The 20896-nt window shown below is 28.5% G+C and overlaps 1 protein-coding gene across 1 annotated transcript in view; it reads left to right on the top strand.

Moving 5' to 3' along the window:
• Positions 1–5167: 5167 nt before the first annotated feature.
• The window catches only part of LOC123298641, a 49914-nt gene continuing 34185 nt past the window's right edge, over positions 5168–20896 (top strand). Inside the window, exons 1-2 of the mRNA XM_044880733.1 lie at positions 5168–5195; positions 9675–9886. Coding sequence (XP_044736668.1) covers positions 5168–5195; positions 9675–9886 — 240 coding nt within the window. The remainder of the gene's footprint in view (positions 5196–9674; positions 9887–20896) is intronic.

A 20896-nucleotide genomic window follows, 5' to 3' on the forward strand; every position in this document is an offset into this window, starting at 1 on the left:
TTATACTTTAAGGTTTTACACTCTGTATCTTATCTAACAATCCTTTTTCTACCATAATATACCTCCATACATAAACTTAGTATTTTAATGCCTACAAAAAGCTTTTAACTAATTAATTAATTTACTTTCATTTTAGTAATCTTGAAAGGATTTTAAAATTTAAATATTTTAATAATGTTAACTTTTATAAAACTAAACATTATATTCACGTTTCATTAAATTTATTTGATATTAACTGGTTGGGTATTATTATTTTATAAGGGAGAGTGTAGTACCTGGGAAAAATATTTTAAAAATAATAATGGAAACTGTATCTATTAATAGCACTATTATTATTACACACTCTTTTTAACCCCCGAACTAAAAAAAAGAGGTGTTATAAGTTTGACCGCTGTGGGTGTGTAATTTTATGAAGAATATTCTTAGATATGTTTCAATTGCGAGTTTAGGGTTCCGTACCCGAATTTTTTTTCGGGGGTGTTTTAAATTTTGTAAATATTACTTGTTTAGAATTATTCTTTGAAAGAGTGAAATATTCAACATGTAAAAAAATGTAAATCAGAGGGTACAAGATCATAAAGTATCATTAGATTAGAGTAACGAGTAAATATTAAAAGGTCTTTTGTACTGCGATCATATTAAACTTGCTTTGGTTTAAAGGTGCTCCATAAGCTCTACTGCTTTAATAATCATCAGAACATTCTTAAGCGATACTTCATTTATTTCACTTGAATGAAGATAAATCCACCCCAGGTGATGTTGTCATTTGCGAGAGAAGTTTTCGCACTAAATGTGTATCTAAGTTTCTTCCTTTTCAGTTTCAGGAAAATGAAAACTCTCTATGATTAATTTTGCGCATATGCTTTTTGAGTTGACAATGGCCAGTACACAGGCCAATGAGTATCCTTAAAAGATTTTTCTCCAATCCTTATAATCGCACTGTTTGCCCATTCATTCCGTTATTTTTAATTTTATTGTGTTTATCGCTACTCCGGAAATGGTTCTGGGTCATAGAACAGAAAGCGTGCACCCATTTTGGCTATAAGTGTGCTGTTGTAGATCAACTTGGTTTTTATTATTGAGTCGGTGTGAATAAGAAGTGATATAAAAGATAGTAAAATAAAGGAGAAAATAATTGTAAAATTTGACTTCTTGACTTCTTTGTATTTTAAATTGAAATAAGGCATAAAGAATAGGGTATCAATATGATAATATAGTGGTTTAGATTAATCTAACATTTCCAAGAAAAGGTACAACTGAGCCAGGGGTACTACACATTACCGTATTATATAAGAAAAGAACAATATTTTTTAGAAAAGGTCAAAGGTATTAAGTATTACGTCATGATTTACATCAAATAAAATCATAAAATTATGAGGTATATTTTGCTTCCCACATAATTTCTTAATTATTATTTAGTAAATTTGAATTTAAAATCAATTATATTTTTCATTTATGACATATGAAAAACTTAGTCTAATTCGATTTTAGCATCTATATCCGGTACATTTATGATTTTGATTTTCTGTGCATCTGCGTGTTTATCTGTGGTGCACTAACTCCTAAGCGAATTGGATTTTTTTTTTTTGAACGGTAATTTGATCAAGAATGTTTTTAGCTGCTCCATTTTAGGGTTCCACTCCCAATAACAACTAGAAAAGACTTCATGATCTTCGAACGGCTTAGCAGATTTTCTTGAAACATGACTAAGACTCTCCATAACCACCCTATATAGAAGATATAATTCTGAACATTTGAGTGTAAAATAGTAAATGTTTCAACAGCGGTCTTTATTAAAACTTCTTACAAAACAATATTAGAATTATATTATTTTACTTTCAACTTTTAAACACGAATAAAAACAGATACATATATTTAAAAAGATTACAATATTTTTAGTTAAAAGTTAAATGTTGTTTTAAAAAAGCTATTAAAAATATATAATAAAAACACATAGCGCATCCAGCACCATGCATGAAAAGATAATGATATGACGTAAAAATTATACTTTTTTTTTTTAAATACAAATATACACAAGTGTCATAAGAGATGTAGGTTACTTTAATTTTGTTTTATTTCATTCATATCCGACGATAATTTTATGTCTTTTAGAGGAAAATTATGTAAAACAATAAACATTTTTATTCCTCAAATTGAAATTTTTTTAAAGCAATAATAATCATATTTTTTATTTTTACATAAAATTCAATTCAAAATGGTTACTGGTTAATCAAAAGTATTCATACAAAAATTAACTGTACCCGCAAAATTTGCGATCTCGACTTATGGCTAGCCGATTCATATTTTAGGTTTTTTTTAGATATTTTTATACGGATTTATCTCAAAACAATCACACTAGTAGTATAACACATACAAGACTGATTTCTTGAGAGTGTATTTTAAGGATATTTTTTTGTGCCAAATTACAATTACTTTCTTAAATTATAAAAGTAAATCATATAAATATAATTTTAGTCCAACCATCTTAGGATTTCACTTCGGAATCTAATAGAATAACCTTAATACTTTTATAAACCTTTATTTTGATATTACAAATATCTCAAATGTGACGTATCTGCATCCTTAGATATTCAAGGCTAAAGCTAGTAAAAATCAGCTTTTTGAGAATATTTCGTTTCCCTTTTCTTCACTCGTAAAGTGGGAACTATTTACAAATTTGCCTGAAACGTTTTCTAATACGTAGAACCTCTTTCAAATAGAGGGCGAAAAAAATGAAGCCCTCTGCTATAAGTACCTCAGTGCAGGGTTAATTAGCGATAGTATTGGCTTTAAAAAACTGCTGGAGCAAACAGTCTGATTGTTTTCTTCAGAAGAAAGCCATGCACATAGGTTAAGAACTCCAAAAATAGAGTTTCCTTCTTCTGTAAAAATCACTTTTTACTCGTGAGGAGTTCTATTTCTAAAACCGTTCAACGTAGAAAAATTTTCAGATGAGTTTTATAGAGATTTACAACTTACAGATATCATCTACAACTTTTATGATTAATTCAAATAAAATAGAAGGCGAAGGAAACTAGATATTACGAAAAGCTTATTTTTGCGACCTTTGATCTTGAATAGCTAAAGACGCTGATACGTGACCATTTGTGATTTTTGAGACAACATTTTCAGTATCAAAATGAATGTTTGTTTTGACTAAGTTGAGTGCATTATAAATATATTTGAGATATAGATGTTCTCAATATTCATGTAAGGCCATTGTGAAACCTAGCGCATAATCTTTTGTATCCTAATAAAACATTATTCATATTCATTTTATCTATTTTTTAGCATTATATCATTTTTTATCTATTTTATTAGGGCATCCATTTAATCATATATAACCTAATTTTCTAATAAAAACAAAGGTGATAAATTGTATGAAAAATAACAGCAAGAAAAAACAAAACTTCTAATTAGTTTTTTAATAGTCTTTGTATAAAACTAGTTAAAACTAAAATAAAAATAATGTATTAACTTTGTTAATCTAAAATCTTTATCATGTAGACTATTTTGATGTTTACTTTAAATGTAAAGGACGTAACAAGAATTATTGATTCATTGTTCTTTCATCAGGAATAATTCCGAAAATTATGATTCCCTACTAAATCCTTACAGAAAATCTTTCTAATTTTTTGTAAATTTGGGAATAGTGGGATCGGTAAAAAACAATTCTGAATTTGTCACAAAACGAAGGAGATCTCAGTTTTCATAATTTTGCTTAAGTTAAACAAAGGTCTTGGACCATTAACAATTTTTAAACTTTTGGGTCCTTGTGACTTTTGTTCTACTCAGTAGCAACTAAATTTACAAAATATTTGTAATTTAAAATAATTTCGCAAAAATTGTACACCCCGAATGGACTATGTTTCTATAACAGAGAAACAATCCTTAACAAATACTATCCAACTATTTGCCAAAACGATAGAAACGAAGGATATCAAAAAAATACCAAAAATTGCTGGGTATGATACGTGCAAATGAAGATGGTAGACTAATAAGCACCAATGAACGAAAACTATGAATTTGGCCATTTTAGTGAAATTTTCAGCTACTATAAATATTGGTTTCAAAAGTTTTTTATTAGTTTCTTCCTCATTAAAATCGCAAACTAGCCTGGAAAAAAGTTATTATGGTGCTACAAATAAGCTGTGAATAAAAGTTAAAGGGTACGAAACTAGTTTCAAAGAACATTCAAGTGTGCTAATTTCAATATTTCGTTGATTGAAAATTTCTGTGTATATTTTGTTGTAAATATAAAGTGGAAATGTATTACACTCTGTAGAATGGGAAGAAAGTTTTCTTGACATAATTATTTCTCAATTATAAACAAGAAATTCAAATAAAATTTAATTTTTATGTTTATTTGAGTAAATGCTCTTTATTCGAACTTTGTAAAATTGCAACAATTTTGAATAAACTTGTAGAAATTTAGATAAAGGTATTGTAACAGGTTTCTTTTTTTTGTCGTTTCTAGATCTTTTTATGGAATGGACTTTGAATCATACATTCATACAATAGTCATCCTGCGCTGAAATCTGATTATTCATTAATTTTTTGCTGTATTGCGAGTTGATTCTATACTTTTCTTCTTCTTATAGTTTATTCGATCCAAAAATCCGCCATTTTGTTTTCTTTTTCAAACACCTATCTAAGAATACTTGGGTTTTTGAAACAAATATAATGAGACCTTAAATGTTGATGTCCATTGAGCTGTTTGGAAGATACGAGAGGTAATAAAGAAATTTACAAATATGCATACATACAAGAAGACGCGCGTTACTCATTTTTTAAAACCTTTCTTAAAATTCATGTGTCATAAAGTGTATCAATTTTCGTCAACGCTTAGGCAATGAACTATCTTGAAATAAAACTGAATAAAAGTGTATTTCCATATACCATTGACCTTAGAATTATATAGATGTAGTCGCGTTTTCATTTTATTATTATGCAAAATGAGATCTTCTACACATTCATACAAATAATACTAAAACATAAAGATAAGACAAACGGATTTGAAATAAGTGAAAAGTTTTATTTTTATCTATGTATAACTTTTACCCTGCGGAATACTTTCCACATGCAGAGTTGAACCTTAAACAGGAACATAGAAAAGCATGACTGAAAAAAAATAAAAATTACAAGTTACATAAAAGGAATGTAGAAAATGAATACGAGACGACATTCGAATTGTGGTAATTCTATTTTTATGAAATGCTTGGGTTGGTACATACACTATATGTACACCACTATAACTGAAACTTTGTTTCTTTTCAATGAAAATTTTATCCAGCACATAATGTGTGGAGTGCATTAAATGAAAATCTAAAAAGAAATATAATAAAATGAAATCATTCACAATATATTTTTATATGGTTTGAAAATAGCCCAGTCATTATATACATTTGAATATGCATATGAACCAAACAAGCTATAAATTTTTGATATTACGTGGAGGAGGCCTAGAAAAACTTAGCTTCGAATTGTCGACCATAATTTCCTTTTGGATTCCGCCATCATGAAATAGGGATTAAATTCAATTTTTCATGATAACATGTCCAATATCTCAATGTCTCAATTGTCTCGAGAAATCTGCGAGGGCATCAACAAACTTTCAAGGACTCACGCTCGCTTGAAGAGGCTCGAGAAGACTGAAAAAATAAAAACAGGAGTTTGAAGTTTTTTCGATCGATATCTCAATAACGATGGACGATAGGTCAAAAATGTAAGAGACCTAAATTGTAGATCGTGAGAATAACAACAAAAAAGTATTGAATAAGAATTTTCGTTTCTTAAGGGAGAACCGAGTGATTTTAATCCTTTTTTCAAGATGGCGAAAAATCCACAAGAAAATTTTGGTCGACAATTCGAAATTAAGCTTTTCTTGGCCTCCTCCAAGTAATATCAAAAATTTTGCTTGTTAGGTTCATATGCTGCGTTTTTTCCAATGTAATGACTGGATTAAAAGGTTTAGTACAAAAAAACATTTTCTACGATTTAGAAAGCAAAAAATAATTTTTTTTTTTGTGTCTTATGCCAAATTTTTTCAATGTAGTAAGATTTTCTTATGACAAAAAAGTTTTGATTTTCTTATAGATTTTCCGAATTATTATCCAATTTCTTTTTTCGAAAGTAAATATTAAAAGAGGCACGATCTGTTGATGTTCTTTGGTAAAAAGCCGGAAAAAACGCCATGTAAATAATACAAAGCCTGGAAGCCAACGTACAATGATATTAGACTCTAATAGACGAAGTTTTATTGAGGATCTGAAAAAATGACAAGCTTGAAAGACAAAAATATTATACCTTACATTTAAAACTACCAATTTGTAATTCTTGTTGAATAAATGTTACTTTCGATTACAATGAAGCATCCCACGTGTCTCTTTATTTCATTTACGTGAAAAGTCCCTCAAGGCTCTTTTGTTTATACTTCGATACATAATTAACAAGAAAAATTCAAAAAATTCTCATAAACATCAGTATATTATGAAATAATTTTCTTATTTATTTATTAACTATTTTAAAGGGTGGGAAATTTTCAATTCTTGTGGTTAATAAATTAATCAATTATCTTTCCTATTATTGTAATATTTAAATTATCTTATGTTCATATAATAAATAGCAAAAATATTTTCGCACCTCTCATTTATCCATCATGTATTTTGGATAGCGCTTCTCGACAACTCATCACTATTCTAAACCTTGGAAATTTTGATGCTTTATGCTTTTATCTGAGTCTGTATGATTTATCTGACTCATTTGACTTTAATTTCTAAAACGCCTGGCTTCTTTGATTTCTAAAACGCCAAGCAAGCGTATCCAAGACACACACGTCAATGTACTGTGAAAAATGTAAAATATCTCTCGTTATATCACGAATGCTCCAGAAGGTATTACAAAAAAACGTTCGGAATCTCTCTAATCCGAATTCTATGAAATCTGTTTCGATCAGAATACCTGAAAAGGTAACAGACCCTATGGTCTAATTGTGTCCCTCCTCAGGACAGCCACTTTAAAATATTACACTTTTCTTAAAAACACCTTAACTAAGCCGAAATCGGAGAAAGTTTATCGAACATTTTGTCAATTATTTTCATATTTAAGAATGAGGCAACGCAAAAACTGCTACGTTACTTTTGAAACAGTCGGTATATAAATATACTGTCGTCATATTGAAAAATCATCACTTTGACAATCTCACTAATAATATTTAAATATGTTTTCTGTAATGTAAGTAGTAGTGGGAGTACTAGTGTTTTACGTCATGTTGTTATCATTTCAACAACATTTTATTAAAACATTCCATAAACGCAATTTATAGAATATCATACTAGTATTTTATTAATACAGCTATTTAATATCTCACAAAGCATGAATCCATAGCACATTCTACTTGCTAGATCATAATAAAATATGTTAGCTTGGGCGCCCGCCGGCAAACATTATCCTCATTGAAAGAAATAAAGCTCTAGAAATAGGAAATATTTTCTCGAAATTCTTAACAAAATGTGTAAATACTTTAATTACATAAATTAAAGCTAACCTATACGATCAAAGTTTTGATTTAGAGTCATTTAGAAAATACGTCTGTTACAAAAATTAGAATTTTCGTAGTGAGAGAAAAATTGTTAAGCTTGGCTTAACTAATTCAAACAATTATTTCTGGCAGTGTATGAATCAATGACAATGTATGTTGATAAGCTCCGGGACTACAAGGGATAGTAGATGAATTGTATTTGTATATATCTCGAGGAGTTTATGAAAATTCTTTTGACATATTTCACGACATATTTATATGATTTTAATAGATATTTTACGATATAAGATAATAAATAAAAATATAGAAATTTATCATTTTTTTATATTTTATTATATAAATAATATAATTTTTTTTATTATTTTGTTTTTGTTTTTTTGAAATGTTTGTTTGGAAATCATAATAAAAATATTTTGACTGAAATCGACACTGTCAATCATATATCAATCATAAAATTGTTTAATTTATTGTTTTATTCTTTTTATCTCAGTTCAAAAAAAGAGTGTTTATTAAATATTGATGCCTATCCTTGTAGTATTGTTTGTATGTTGATATCGCGCTGAGTAAGTAATAAACAAGCTCAGTTTGAGCATTCATTTTTTATTTTACACAACCAAAAGAAATTTTTTAGAGGATTCTAATCATGTTTGTAAACTGTAATTACACATGAAAAGCATGTCTTTCATAGCTTATCTTTTTGTAACAGAGTAAAATAAAAAATTTGATTGTTTCACATTAACACTTGTAATAAAATTTGCACATATCTATAGTAAATTTAACAGAAACATTTACTAAAGAAATCAATAAATCAATAGATAAATACTCGAATAACATCAATAAGTAAATAATAGCAACAAATATTAGACCGTTAGCCTAAAATAGAAGGATGATTATTTTTATCTGCCATTTGGAGTACTGATAAAGACAAGTTCCGTAATAAAGAAAAATGAAGTTATAATCGTAGCTCGAGTGTTAAATTTATGGAAATCAGTTTTTTCGAATTATATACTTCAATTCTTGACTTTCAACGATGTTATAGCCCTGTGGTGGATATTCAAATAATATATTTGACAATATACTACGTAGAAACAAAAATCGAAAGGCCCTTTTTACTCATGCAAACATCCTGCATTGTGTTTCTACGTATTAAGCTATCAATTACTTTCTTTTAGCATGAACGACAGTCAAAAAATTCTTGTACGAAAAATAAATAATTGATGCACTAAACAATAATTAATAATTAATTCGAAATTCAAGCCACGATTAAAGCTTGTTTTTTCTTTATAATCCAACTTATACTTAGAAACAAATCATAGAAATTTCGCTTTGTTATGAGCTTACGGTCTATAGGATGTATACAAAAATTTAACAATAGAGTTTTGTTATGTTTCACAAAAAAACATAGAACATGATAAAATAATATTTATTTACTTTTTTTCGTTTATAGAATTTGATTTATCAATAGCTTCTTTGTTTACAAAATAATAAATTGATCAACTTTTCAAAGTTCATTTTTCACTCACGAATATTCTTGTTGAAACAATACAGTCGTAAACAAAAGAAATACACTGATAAAAGAAGAAAACAGAAAATATTTTTACACAAAAAAAACAAGCTTCAAATATTGAAAATGTATACTATTTTTTTATTAAAGGGAAATTTTTTGCATTTTTTGTATATTTATTTTACTTGGGATAAAAAAAATTTGTTTTTGGAAAAATTTTATGCATATTTAAAAAAAAAAAAAAAAAAGAAAGTAAATCGAAACGTCCATAATACTTTTTGAAAAAATTTCTATATATTTTTTTAAGGAGTAGAAAACTAATAAAAAATCATTGAATTTTACCTGTTGTTCTAAACCTTTTTTAATCGTTGACACCTGGCAAGCCGTTTTTTTAACTGATTGAATAATGCTTACACAAAGATTTTCCATAAATTTATTAACATAGGCCACCCACTATTTTTTCAACTAGTTGTCTGTTATGAAGGTAAACACTAAATGATATCTATTGAAATACTAAACGATATATAACAATATTTTTCATGTAACAAAAATCTTTACCTGATACTCAATAAATAAAATTAAATGATATTTGATATCAACAAACTAAACTAAAAACATTTTTGCTTTCAGGTCGATCACATGATAAATCATTCACATTATTTCGTTTGGGATTACGATCATCACCGGGTGTAAAAGCGTTTGCAGAAACCGGACGATCCGATATCCTCGAGCAGCAAACACAAGGCGAATATGGTATATATGATGAGTTCAATGCACCACCAATAAGTACGGGTGCTGGACGTACAGAAGCTGAATTTTTTGTTGACGGAAATCATTCAAGGGTTAGTATATACACTATATTTTACATCCCTTAATATATCATATATATTTATTTATATTAAAGCAACAAGACTAACCAACCCCTAAATAATATTCATGTAGATGTGATATTAAATAGTATATTAACAGTTTTCAACATTTAAAATCGTTTTGAAGGACAGGAAATTTAGTAATATATTTTCCTTAAATAGGGTAGCTTATTTACCATATGTATAGTAATTTTCAGTGTAAATCGTTTACGTTGGTCAGTATCTGTTAAACGTTTTCAACATCCCTCTAATGGATTAAACCTCAGAGCTAAATTTTTTTCTCATGGTTGAATATTAATGACAAAATAATTTAAAATTTCAAGCTATTTGTATCGGTATCAAAATACATTCATATAGTTTTCCTACTGATATAAAAGTTATAATACATCGCTTTAGTGAAATTTTTGAATAGAAGTTTTAAACACGTCAAGTAAAAAAGTCTGTAAATCTTTGTCAAAGTTTTTTCAATTCTGTCACTTCTATATATAGATATGAAGATATTGGATATAAAAAAAGCCCTTTAAAAAAATAAAAAAAAAAAAAAAAAATGGATGGATGGGGTAACTGATCCACAATGTATAAAAATCAGGTTAATTTAATGATTGGGTGCAGAGTTTCTGCGATATCACAATATTTGGATCGATTTTAGCCCGTATATCAAAAAGTATTCGACTAGTCATCAAATGCACCCGATTTTTGTACTTTTTGGGTCAAAATTACCTTATACACTAAGTTTTATCGAAATTGGAGGTTAATAAACTTTTTCGATTTTTTGCAATTTTTTTAAGGGAAAAATCGAGGAAAATGCAAAAAAGAATTTGTTTTGGAATTTGATGAAACTCGGTAGGTGGGGTAATTTTGATGCAAAAATTCTAAAAATCAGGTTAATTTAATGATTGTACCCGAGTATAATGGGCAAAACTTAATTTTCAAAAAAGTTAGCAAAAAATTAAAAGCCATAAAATTGTGAACAAAGTGAGGGCTATAACGTGATAGTCTTTGTTTTTAATCGATAAATTGCCCAGCAAAGCGGGTGGGTATCGGCTAGTAACTTATGATTATTCATGTAGGTTGTTCAAAAATTTTTCAATTTTCGAAACATATTGCTTATGCTGCCTCATTTTCAAAATTACTATCGCATGATAGAAATATCACAGACTCTAAAAACTTATTTTTTTCTGTTACTCATGAACAGTGAGTATATTTTGACAGGCGATATAGCTTTCACTGATTATAGGTCTGCTAAAACAAATTTTTGTTTAGTTCCTAGGCATACCAACCAATGAATTGTATTTTTTTTTACTTTGAAACAATTTCTTCTCGTTCTTATTGTTCCTCCGAGCACGTTTTCGTTTTTCATATTCTGATCCTCTCTTTTATTAGAGAATAATCAGGTATAGTTAGTATGCTGAGATTTGGTCAACTTCAGCTAACATTCCCCCTATTATCACTCAAAATTTCTCAAATTTGCGATTTTCAAATATGTTTTGCATGTCAAAAATTCTTACGAATATTATCTATTTTGAATCTACTTCCTTGGTCTGAATAGGAATCCAAAATTATTCTTTCATGAGGGGAGAAAAAAAGTGAAATTAAAATTGGGCAAGAAAAACGGTTGAATAAAACATTTTAAACTAATAATTAGATAGAGAGATCGGACACAACATTTGACGTCATATACTTAGTTTGCCATAAGAATTCATGCTAAATTCTGATTTGCTAAAAAGAGATACAAACAAATCTTTGAAGACTTGGTTCTTTTTATATTTATTTAAAAAATAATTTTTTTTTTTTGCATTAAAATTTATTATTTATTCTTAGAACTATTGTACTATCTATAACATATCTTTCGGTTGTAAGTAGGCTGTAAATAAAAATTGCTACCAATTTTTTAACCAAAAACCCTAATAATTCATGTACAAATGTAATAAACAATTCATAACAAGGAAAACAATTATTGTTTACGTACCTATATTATATTACATCAATTCTAATATGTAAAACACATGTAATAGATTAGGTATGTTGATAGTATTTTTATTACAATAAAAAAAAGTATGTTGTGTTTTTTAAGTATAAAAATAAAACATATATTAAAAAAATATTTATGAAATAATCATGTGACATCTATATTTAGGATTTTAAAAAAAATTTGAATAAATATACTTGTCAAGGGAAAAGGACTCATTGTACTAAAAATAAGAAAATAATTTCATCTATAAGTCACTCATACGAGTCTACTTGTAAAAGCTTAAAGCACTCAATTTAAAATATCAAAAATGAATCGGAACGCCTCATCTACTCCGCATGCCTAATTATTTTTCGATTCATTCTTGATATTATGTGCCTCAAGTACAATAAAAGCTTGACCCATAAAAAAAAAATTTTTTATTAAAATTTTTAATTTAAGACTAAAAAAATGTATATATATGTATATATATATATATATATATATATATATATATATATATATATATATATATATATATATTCGATTACAGACAGACAACGGGACAGGTGAAACTAAATAAAAGCTTGTAAAAAGCTATACATTTTTAACGAATCCCTATCATTAAAAGGAATACAATAAACGTTCTTTCTCAGTTTGAAATAAGCTTACGGTCTTCAATAGCTCTGATCATTTCGCAAGAAATTAAAATATGTTTTCAAGACCATATATATTAAGTAGAAAACAATACCAAAAATTTTAATTTTTTAGTAATCAATAAATTACTTGTTTAAACATCTCTTGAGAAATTTCCTATCAAAGCCTACTATTGAAAGATTTTTGAAATTAGAACATCAATGATTTTGGAAGAAGAATAATATTTATGCGAAAGTTGTAGAAGTACCTAATATCTCGCTCTTTATTAAATTTTAAGAAAAAGGGGATGTTATTTCTATTTGTTTTATGTCTAAGCTATTTTTCATTCTAGAGTTCTCCGAAGTAAAATATCATGGAATTCCAAATAGTGGTGTCGCAAGATGATAATTCTATCAGTAGTTTGATTTATACTTCTGTTTTAAAATACAATTCAATAAACGAGCACGTTAATCTCGTCTAGTGTTGACTTATTTACAATTTACAGGGAAATATAATCTTTAAGTAAAAAAAATATTTTAATTTATAATAATTTACTCCAAGAGAGCGAGCATTACCAAACTGACGTTATTAATAAATTGATACGTGAGTAGGCGCATAGTGAGCAAAGCACCGTTGTGCTGAAAGGTAATAACTCTTCTTTCGACCTCCATTTTTTGATGATACTCGACTACAGAAGTGGGTAACGCAATAAAAAGACTAAGCTCCGCATACATAGAGGTTAAAATCATGAAAATAAAAATGTTGAATACGTCAATCTTTAAAATAACAACATAAAAATTATAACCAACAATAATAATACCACCTTTAAATATCTGATGATGTCTTATGACTGACCATAACCTTTTATAAAATTTTAAAAAGTACTACTTATAATACAAACGAATTATGAGTTGTGGAGTGAATACATGGAGACGGGTATTATATTTATGAAGAATACTTGTTATTATGAATCATCAATCTATGTCCAGTCTAGCAGAAGAACACCTTACTATACACATATTATAAAGCGTGTGGAGCGACCGTCATCGACTACGTGTGTAGTAGATACCCCTACTACGTACGGTCTAACTACCTGCAACTATATACTAGTCGGAGGCATTCACTTGTCAGCAAGTGAACTGAACCATATCGTTGTAGTAAATAGTGGTATACTATACTATATATGTTTGAACGGAGGAGATAGAGATGCCTGCCTATCAAACCACGTAATAGTTACTATAATATGTATACGATGTAGCAAACCTGTTGGAAAATGATGTTTATTTTTCTTACAAAACCCAAATTTCTGAAACTATAGAAACGATAGATTCGTTCGTCACGACTATTGCAGGAGCTGTAACAGTGTAAAGGAGGAGGAGACGATGTCTCCTCTTTTCTGCCACTGTCCAGCTCTTGCCATAATGAGGTGAACTTATTTGAGATAGCCTCTCTTTGACGACTTCTCTGACCTTAAGTCCGAGGACGTCAAAGCAATCCCGCTGTTCTTAAACAGCTCAAAATGATTCATGGAGTAGTGGTCAAGGGTGCAGAAACCTTTTTTTCGGTACATGGAGAAAATAAGAGCCAATACTATATCAACATCAGACATAGGATATCTAAAACGATTATATAGTATATTGATATGATGTATGTACAAGCAGAAGTGGCATCGTGCAGACGACCGCGTGCGTGACTCGCGTGAAGAACAAGTAAGCGTGACCAGCAAGTATTACACTACTACTATATACTCAGTCAGTCACTCACTGATGAATATTACATACAAATACTACAATCAACACTCTTTGCCATGATATACAATATATTGTATAATATTATTATACATTATGTTTTGTATTTATTTTATAAATTGTTATACATATTTTATAAAAATTTTAAAATATATTCATTCCCATAGATTTACAAATTTGAATACTGGACCTTAGTCCGAAAAATGAATCGAGACACTTAATCTAATGCACGTCACAGCAATCGTAAAAAATTTTTCAAAATTATTTAGATCCTACTCCGGTAACTTGCTATGCTTATATCGAAAAATAACGATTAACAAGTTTCATGTCTGCTTTGATCGGCGTTTATATCAATACTAAGCTGATAGTGATTACTAATTTTCGTATAAGTTAGTCACTTTACTTTTTATTTAAATCGAAAAAGATCGCCAATCTTATTTACACAGACTTGTGTAAGAATTTTATTTTCAAAACTGTATTCCGAGCTGTTTCTTTGATATAATCGGAAACCAGGTCCTACTTATGAATTTAAAATAAGTTCGTTAAATCGTCAGTTGTGGAGGTAACTGCGAGAAATATCAAAGTAAGCTGGAAATATGACCCATATTTCGAGATGCATACCGCTTCTATGTTGTGTACTATCGGTGCTGGCCTGTGATTCACAAGTTTCGGCACTTACTACAAAAGATTATAAAAAACTTGCCAGAGTGCGCAAGTGCGATCCGTGCTGAGTATTAAGAGATTTCCAAAAATCCCTTCTATAAATATAAGAAACAAGAGAAAAATATAAGATGTAGCGTACACATTATACGACCCAAATGGTAATAGGCGGGGCATTGGTCGAGACTTGAGTATACGCGCTGTAACTACAACTACATGGGCACCCTGTAATTGCAGAAGGTAAAGTGGACGTTAGATAAAACGTTGGAAAGACGAAATTATTAAATTTAAAGGAAGGCTGTGGATGCAAAAGGCAAATAATATGGAAAATTGGAAGCTATTAGGAGAAACCTTTGGCCAACCAATGAGCAAAGAATGAGCCTTTTATTATTATCATTAATATTATTATCCCTCGTGATCGACAAACGCCGAGCTATCGAGAATTTTATTATATAAGAAGTTACCTAATAAGACAGGAGAGAAACATTTTTAAAGCCTTTACCATGAGATAATCAAAAAATTTCTTAGGTGTGGTAGTGTAGTTCGACTTCACTCCTAAATTTTTTGCAATATTTTGTAAATTCATGATATTTTCTATCAAGTAAACACGATGTATTTATTTATTATAAAAATGATTCCTTATAATATTTTGATTCAAAAGAATTTTTTTTGTCTTTTGTATTTTATTTATTTATTACACAATACTAAGAGGTTAGAATATTGTTGTATAGCATATAATGTTTTGTTTTTATACTTTTATTTTTTATTATATTTATTTTATTTATTTCTTTTCATTTATACGTCCGGTATTCATTTGTTATTATTCGATATTGTTATTGTTAAGAACAAAAAAGAAAACCGAAAGCAATTCTTTATTGTATGCTTACAATTACTATTTGTTGCTTATCCTTCCATAATAAATAATTTGTTATTAAATATTATTAGCAATTTTTTTTTTCCTATTTTTTTATATATAAACATCAAAAGTGTAATTTATCAAAATTCATCTTAACACCAGTAAACCATTCTTCGGTTGTTCGCTTTTATTATAAAATTTATTGAAAGACAGTTAGATACATAATTTTAAGCGAATTTTTTTACCAGGGAAAAAGCAATTGGTTTTTTGTCGGTGCTGCAAAAATAATTTTAAATGTCCAATATTGATATGTATAATTGAAATGAAATTATAGAAATCCAAGCGTATTTCCACATTAGAAACCATGTTTGTTGACGGATAGTGGGGAAAATATGCATTAAAAATTACAATTTTTAAGTTCACCCCGTTCAAATTAAAACGGATATCTGTCAAAATGAAGCTTGAGCAAGCAAATGAAAACAATTAACTGGAAATCTATATATATATAGGAGACTTTCTATAGATATAGATAGTCACTCATCACGATATCTCTGGAACTATAAGACCTAGAGACTTGAAATTTGGCAGGAATATTCCTTTTGCCAATTAGAGGTCAGCTAAGAACGGATTTTACGAAATTTCACCCACAAGGGGGGTTGCGGGGGTGTTCATGAATAAAAAATTCATATTTTTCAATTATGGCTTTTAATAGTTCAAAACTTGGTCAGAATGTTTTAAATTACATTTAGAAATTTTTTTAACCTTCGGAGGGTAGAAAGGTGTAGCGAGAAAGTGGGAAAGAAATATCGAATATTTACAAATATACCAAAGTGGGGTGTCAAATAAAAGAGCATGACGTGTACATTACAAAACTGTTATCCAACGCAAGGAAATGTGGAGGGAGGGGTGCAAGTGGGGATGTTGCCCAGCAAAGCGGGTAGTTCCCAGCTAGTTAGTTATAAATGTCTTGAAAAAATTTGCTGGTATTTAGGACTATTTTAAGTTTATTTAAAATTCTGAAATTATTTTTCTAAAAGCATTCGAAACTGTTATAAGAAAAATTTTATGATGAATAAAACACGCTGTACTCGAAAATCGAATTGATTATATTTTTTCGAATTGATGATATAACTTCTTTCTTGTAGGAATATCAGAATTTAATTCGAAAATTAGATCTTCCGTCCGCTTCACAAGATAATCTTATCTCAAAAAAGAACTACCAATTGTAAGAAAATATGATTTCATTCTTATATCTCCCACTCTCACCATCGTATCATAGGAAGGGGGTTTTAATCATGAATCATTCTTAACAGAAATGTACTTAGCCTACGCAGCTTCTACCAATGAATTTTTTTTATACATAAGCTACCGCCATTCCACCACATATTGACTTGATTTACTACCCGATCGAACAATATATTTTTCACACGCATATGTGTATATACGAGCTGTTATACTTGAGTCGAATAAATCTTCTTCGACATATACCTACTATACGAATTTCTTTTGCCATTTATTTTCTAAGTTTTGTTGAAAGAGTGAATTGTCCATAATTTACATCTGTGCCAAATTTCATTAGTATTTGGATTTGTATTTCTTCGCGTATACCGTATAGAATGGATTTATAGTCAAATTTTTTGAATGGAGTTGTAAAGGAAAACTAGACTTTATTTGTGGTTTTCATTAAGGATGTAAATTATTTATAAAAATATCGTTTTTTTGTCCTGACTATGATGACTAAGAGATACCTCATAATTCAGTATTCCAGATGAACACAATAAAAAAAAAATTTTTTTTATATAAAAACCGCCAAACGCTGGTTTTTTAAGCTTAAAATGGTTTCTTCATTGAAATAAATTCGAAATCGTAGAGTTCTTACCGAGCAAAAGCAATGTTGTGCCTGAAAACAGACTAAAAAAAATCATGTATGTATATGTGAGTAATTTATTTTTTTTATTTATAGGCAATTTTATTACACACATGATATACGAATTACATAATATTACATATAATGAACAAAATTAAATCTTAATATTATTTTTCTAGTATGGTTTTTCCTAAATCTTACATTTTTAAAACGTTAGTTTATTTTTTGTCTGTATGCCACCATGATGATAGTCTTGAAAATGATGGGTAAATGATGGAATTTGATACAGGAATTGCGACAGGCAAAAGCAGCCTATAGAGAAATAATATATGAGATTGTGAGGTTATGAATTTTGGAAAGCCGTTAATTCAAATCACAATTACAAGATTTATAAGAGTGACCATATATCTTATGACAAAATTAATTTTTGACCATTTTGCTTGCAACTGATTTTTTTATCTTACAAATTTAGAAATTACGTTCTCCTTGATCTTTTTTTACGGGCCTTACAAACACCCTATTAATTTCAAAAATTTGTAATAAAAAGATCATCGAAAACTTCATAAATACACACGTAAAGTTTATTTTCTATTCAATTTTCGGGATAAATACATGATTTCTGTAAGGAGCTTAATAATGAAATTAACAAAAATTAAATACTATGATAAAGACATTGTTTTAGTTCGTAGTTAGATAATATTGTTTTTTCAACCAATAATCTTTTATCAAACTACACCTCCATTTTTTGGATTAAAATCACTGGTCTGTATTGTTCAGGTAACTCAGAATACTAATAATAAATTATTAAATTTACATAAAACAATAGAGATTGGGATTTTCGGGAGTTTATTATTGCATTTAATAATAACAATGGTAATAAGGATTTAAACAATGAGTTTGATTAAATTTATTTATCAAACAAGTAAAAGGTAGATTCATAGGTATATTGTATGTATTATAGATGTACATAAAATTGTATGTAAAAAGCGTTCATAAAATTTTGAAAGTTGACCAGAATTAGAGATGGAAATTAATATTAAACAACATACGAAAAGGTAGAATTGGTTTCTTTTATTGGGTAAACCTTTGCCTTAAATATTTTTTTAGCTTTTATTGTACTAAAAAGTAGAAAATAATTTTACCTATGAGTCACTCATAACTGACTATTAGTAAAAGCTTGAGGCGCTCAATTTAAAATATCAAAAATGAATCGGAACGCCTCATCTTCTTCACATGGTTAGTTATTTTTCGATTTATACTTGATATTAAGCATTAAAAAAAAATAAATCGATTTTTTTACATATAATGTGGGGGATTTAATACTAAAACTACAAAATGTTTACGCCAATGGAGATAGAATAGATTTTAAATATGAAATTCTGACGAAATTAATTAAACATGGTTTGAAGGAGTGGTTTTAAGAAATTTCGACACCGCTAATGGGTGGACCTATTGGCCAACCTATTAACTGTTGAAGCGCACTCAATTAAAGATCTTGTACTCCTCAATTCCGATCAGCGTCTTTCCATTTCTGTCGATTTATTTGGGTGTACAGGTAAAAGTTGTTAAACTATCTTAAAGATAAGGTGATTTATCTAAGAAAGGTCCTTATTTAAAAACTCCAACTTTCATAGGGAAGTGTTTATTAGTAGACTTCACTAAATCGAACAGGTATACAAATCCTCTTTAAATATTCTCATAACATTCTGTTTGAACTAAAAATAACATTTCTGTGGTTGTATATGTAAAACAATAGTCAAAAACAACAATATGTTTAGGTTTTAGGTCTATATATATATATTAATACAACAACAATAACATACAACAAATACAACAGCAAATAACAACCAATAAACAACAACAACGGTAGTTTTAAGAACAATTCTTCCTTTTAAATGTCAACTAACAACTAATGTGTTCATACCTTTAAACTTTCACTGGATATACACCTATGTGATATAAATTTATTAATATATAGGGTGATTTATTAATACATTGACATTATACGGGTTTGAGCTCTTTGGTGTCAAAAGATTCAAAAACACATACGAGCATATGTACTCTAAAAACGTTCATATTCAAGATACAGGGCTCTAAATTCTTTCTTAAAAAATTGATATTGGTAGGTTAGTTAATTTTTTAGATTCCTTACACACACCCATCGGACCCATTAGCATTAGTTCCTTATAGACTGGGAAGTTAAAAATTATGTTCCATAAACTTGATGATGAAATATTTCAAAAATAGATAGTCTTTGAGCATGTATTGACCATAATTTACTAATTGTTTTATTATTTTTGTTTTAAAACTCTTAAATGTCTATGAGAATCCCCAGAAGGAAGCACCTTGAATACTTCATGCTTGCAAAATATTTATATTTAAATAAAGGCGACGCTAAGAATAATTCCTTTGACTTATTTATATACGTTTAAATTTCTATTTTTCTAAAAGAGAAATAAAGATGTTTATATGAAGCTATTATCATTCTCTTCCGTATTATATTTTTTAATATTAGCCTATAATATTATTCATAGCAGACAATCAAAATAATTACCACATATAACAAAAAATGTTATTTTTATTTACTTATGTGTTTGACAAGTCGCCAAATAGAAATAATTATAATCGAAAACGTCGACATTTAATAATGTGTTTTGTAAACGTTGTGGAAAATGTTTACTGAAAAAATTAAAATAATAGGAAATGTCTCATTACATTTCCATGAAAAATAGCATCATATTGCAGTAATTTGTTAAAAATAATAACATATTATACTATTCATAATTTTTCTAGTAAAAGGAAAAATACTAGGGGAGACTTGGTTATATTGTATAGCTTTTTAAATCATACCATATTCCAGATTTTTCACTTTATAATGTATTTTTCTATACTACTAAAGGAGTATTCTTAGTTAAGTGTCGAGTTTAGGGTTCCGTACTCAGGACAACTAAAAAGAGGTAATGATCCTCAAAATTGGTTCAGTTTTGAGAAGGCGTTAGGAGAAAGACAATTTAATTGAGAGTGCTCTTAGATATGTTTCAAGTGCGAGTTTAGGGCTCCGTACCCGGGTTTTTTTTTTAATTTTGCAAATTTCACTTATAATTTTTATATAATATATACATGCCCAGTTTGTGGTCAGGATTGAGGTTCTTAGATGAATTTATTTATTCTAATAAAATTGCAATTTATGTTGTTCTAGGAAGTCACGTGTGTTACCTTGGCAAAAGCTGTTTTACCTATTTATGTTTGTTAGTTAATTGCTTTTATT

This window comes from Chrysoperla carnea, chromosome 4 (genome assembly GCF_905475395.1).
Source record: "Chrysoperla carnea chromosome 4, inChrCarn1.1, whole genome shotgun sequence".
NCBI classification, from domain to species: Eukaryota; Metazoa; Arthropoda; class Insecta; order Neuroptera; family Chrysopidae; genus Chrysoperla; species Chrysoperla carnea.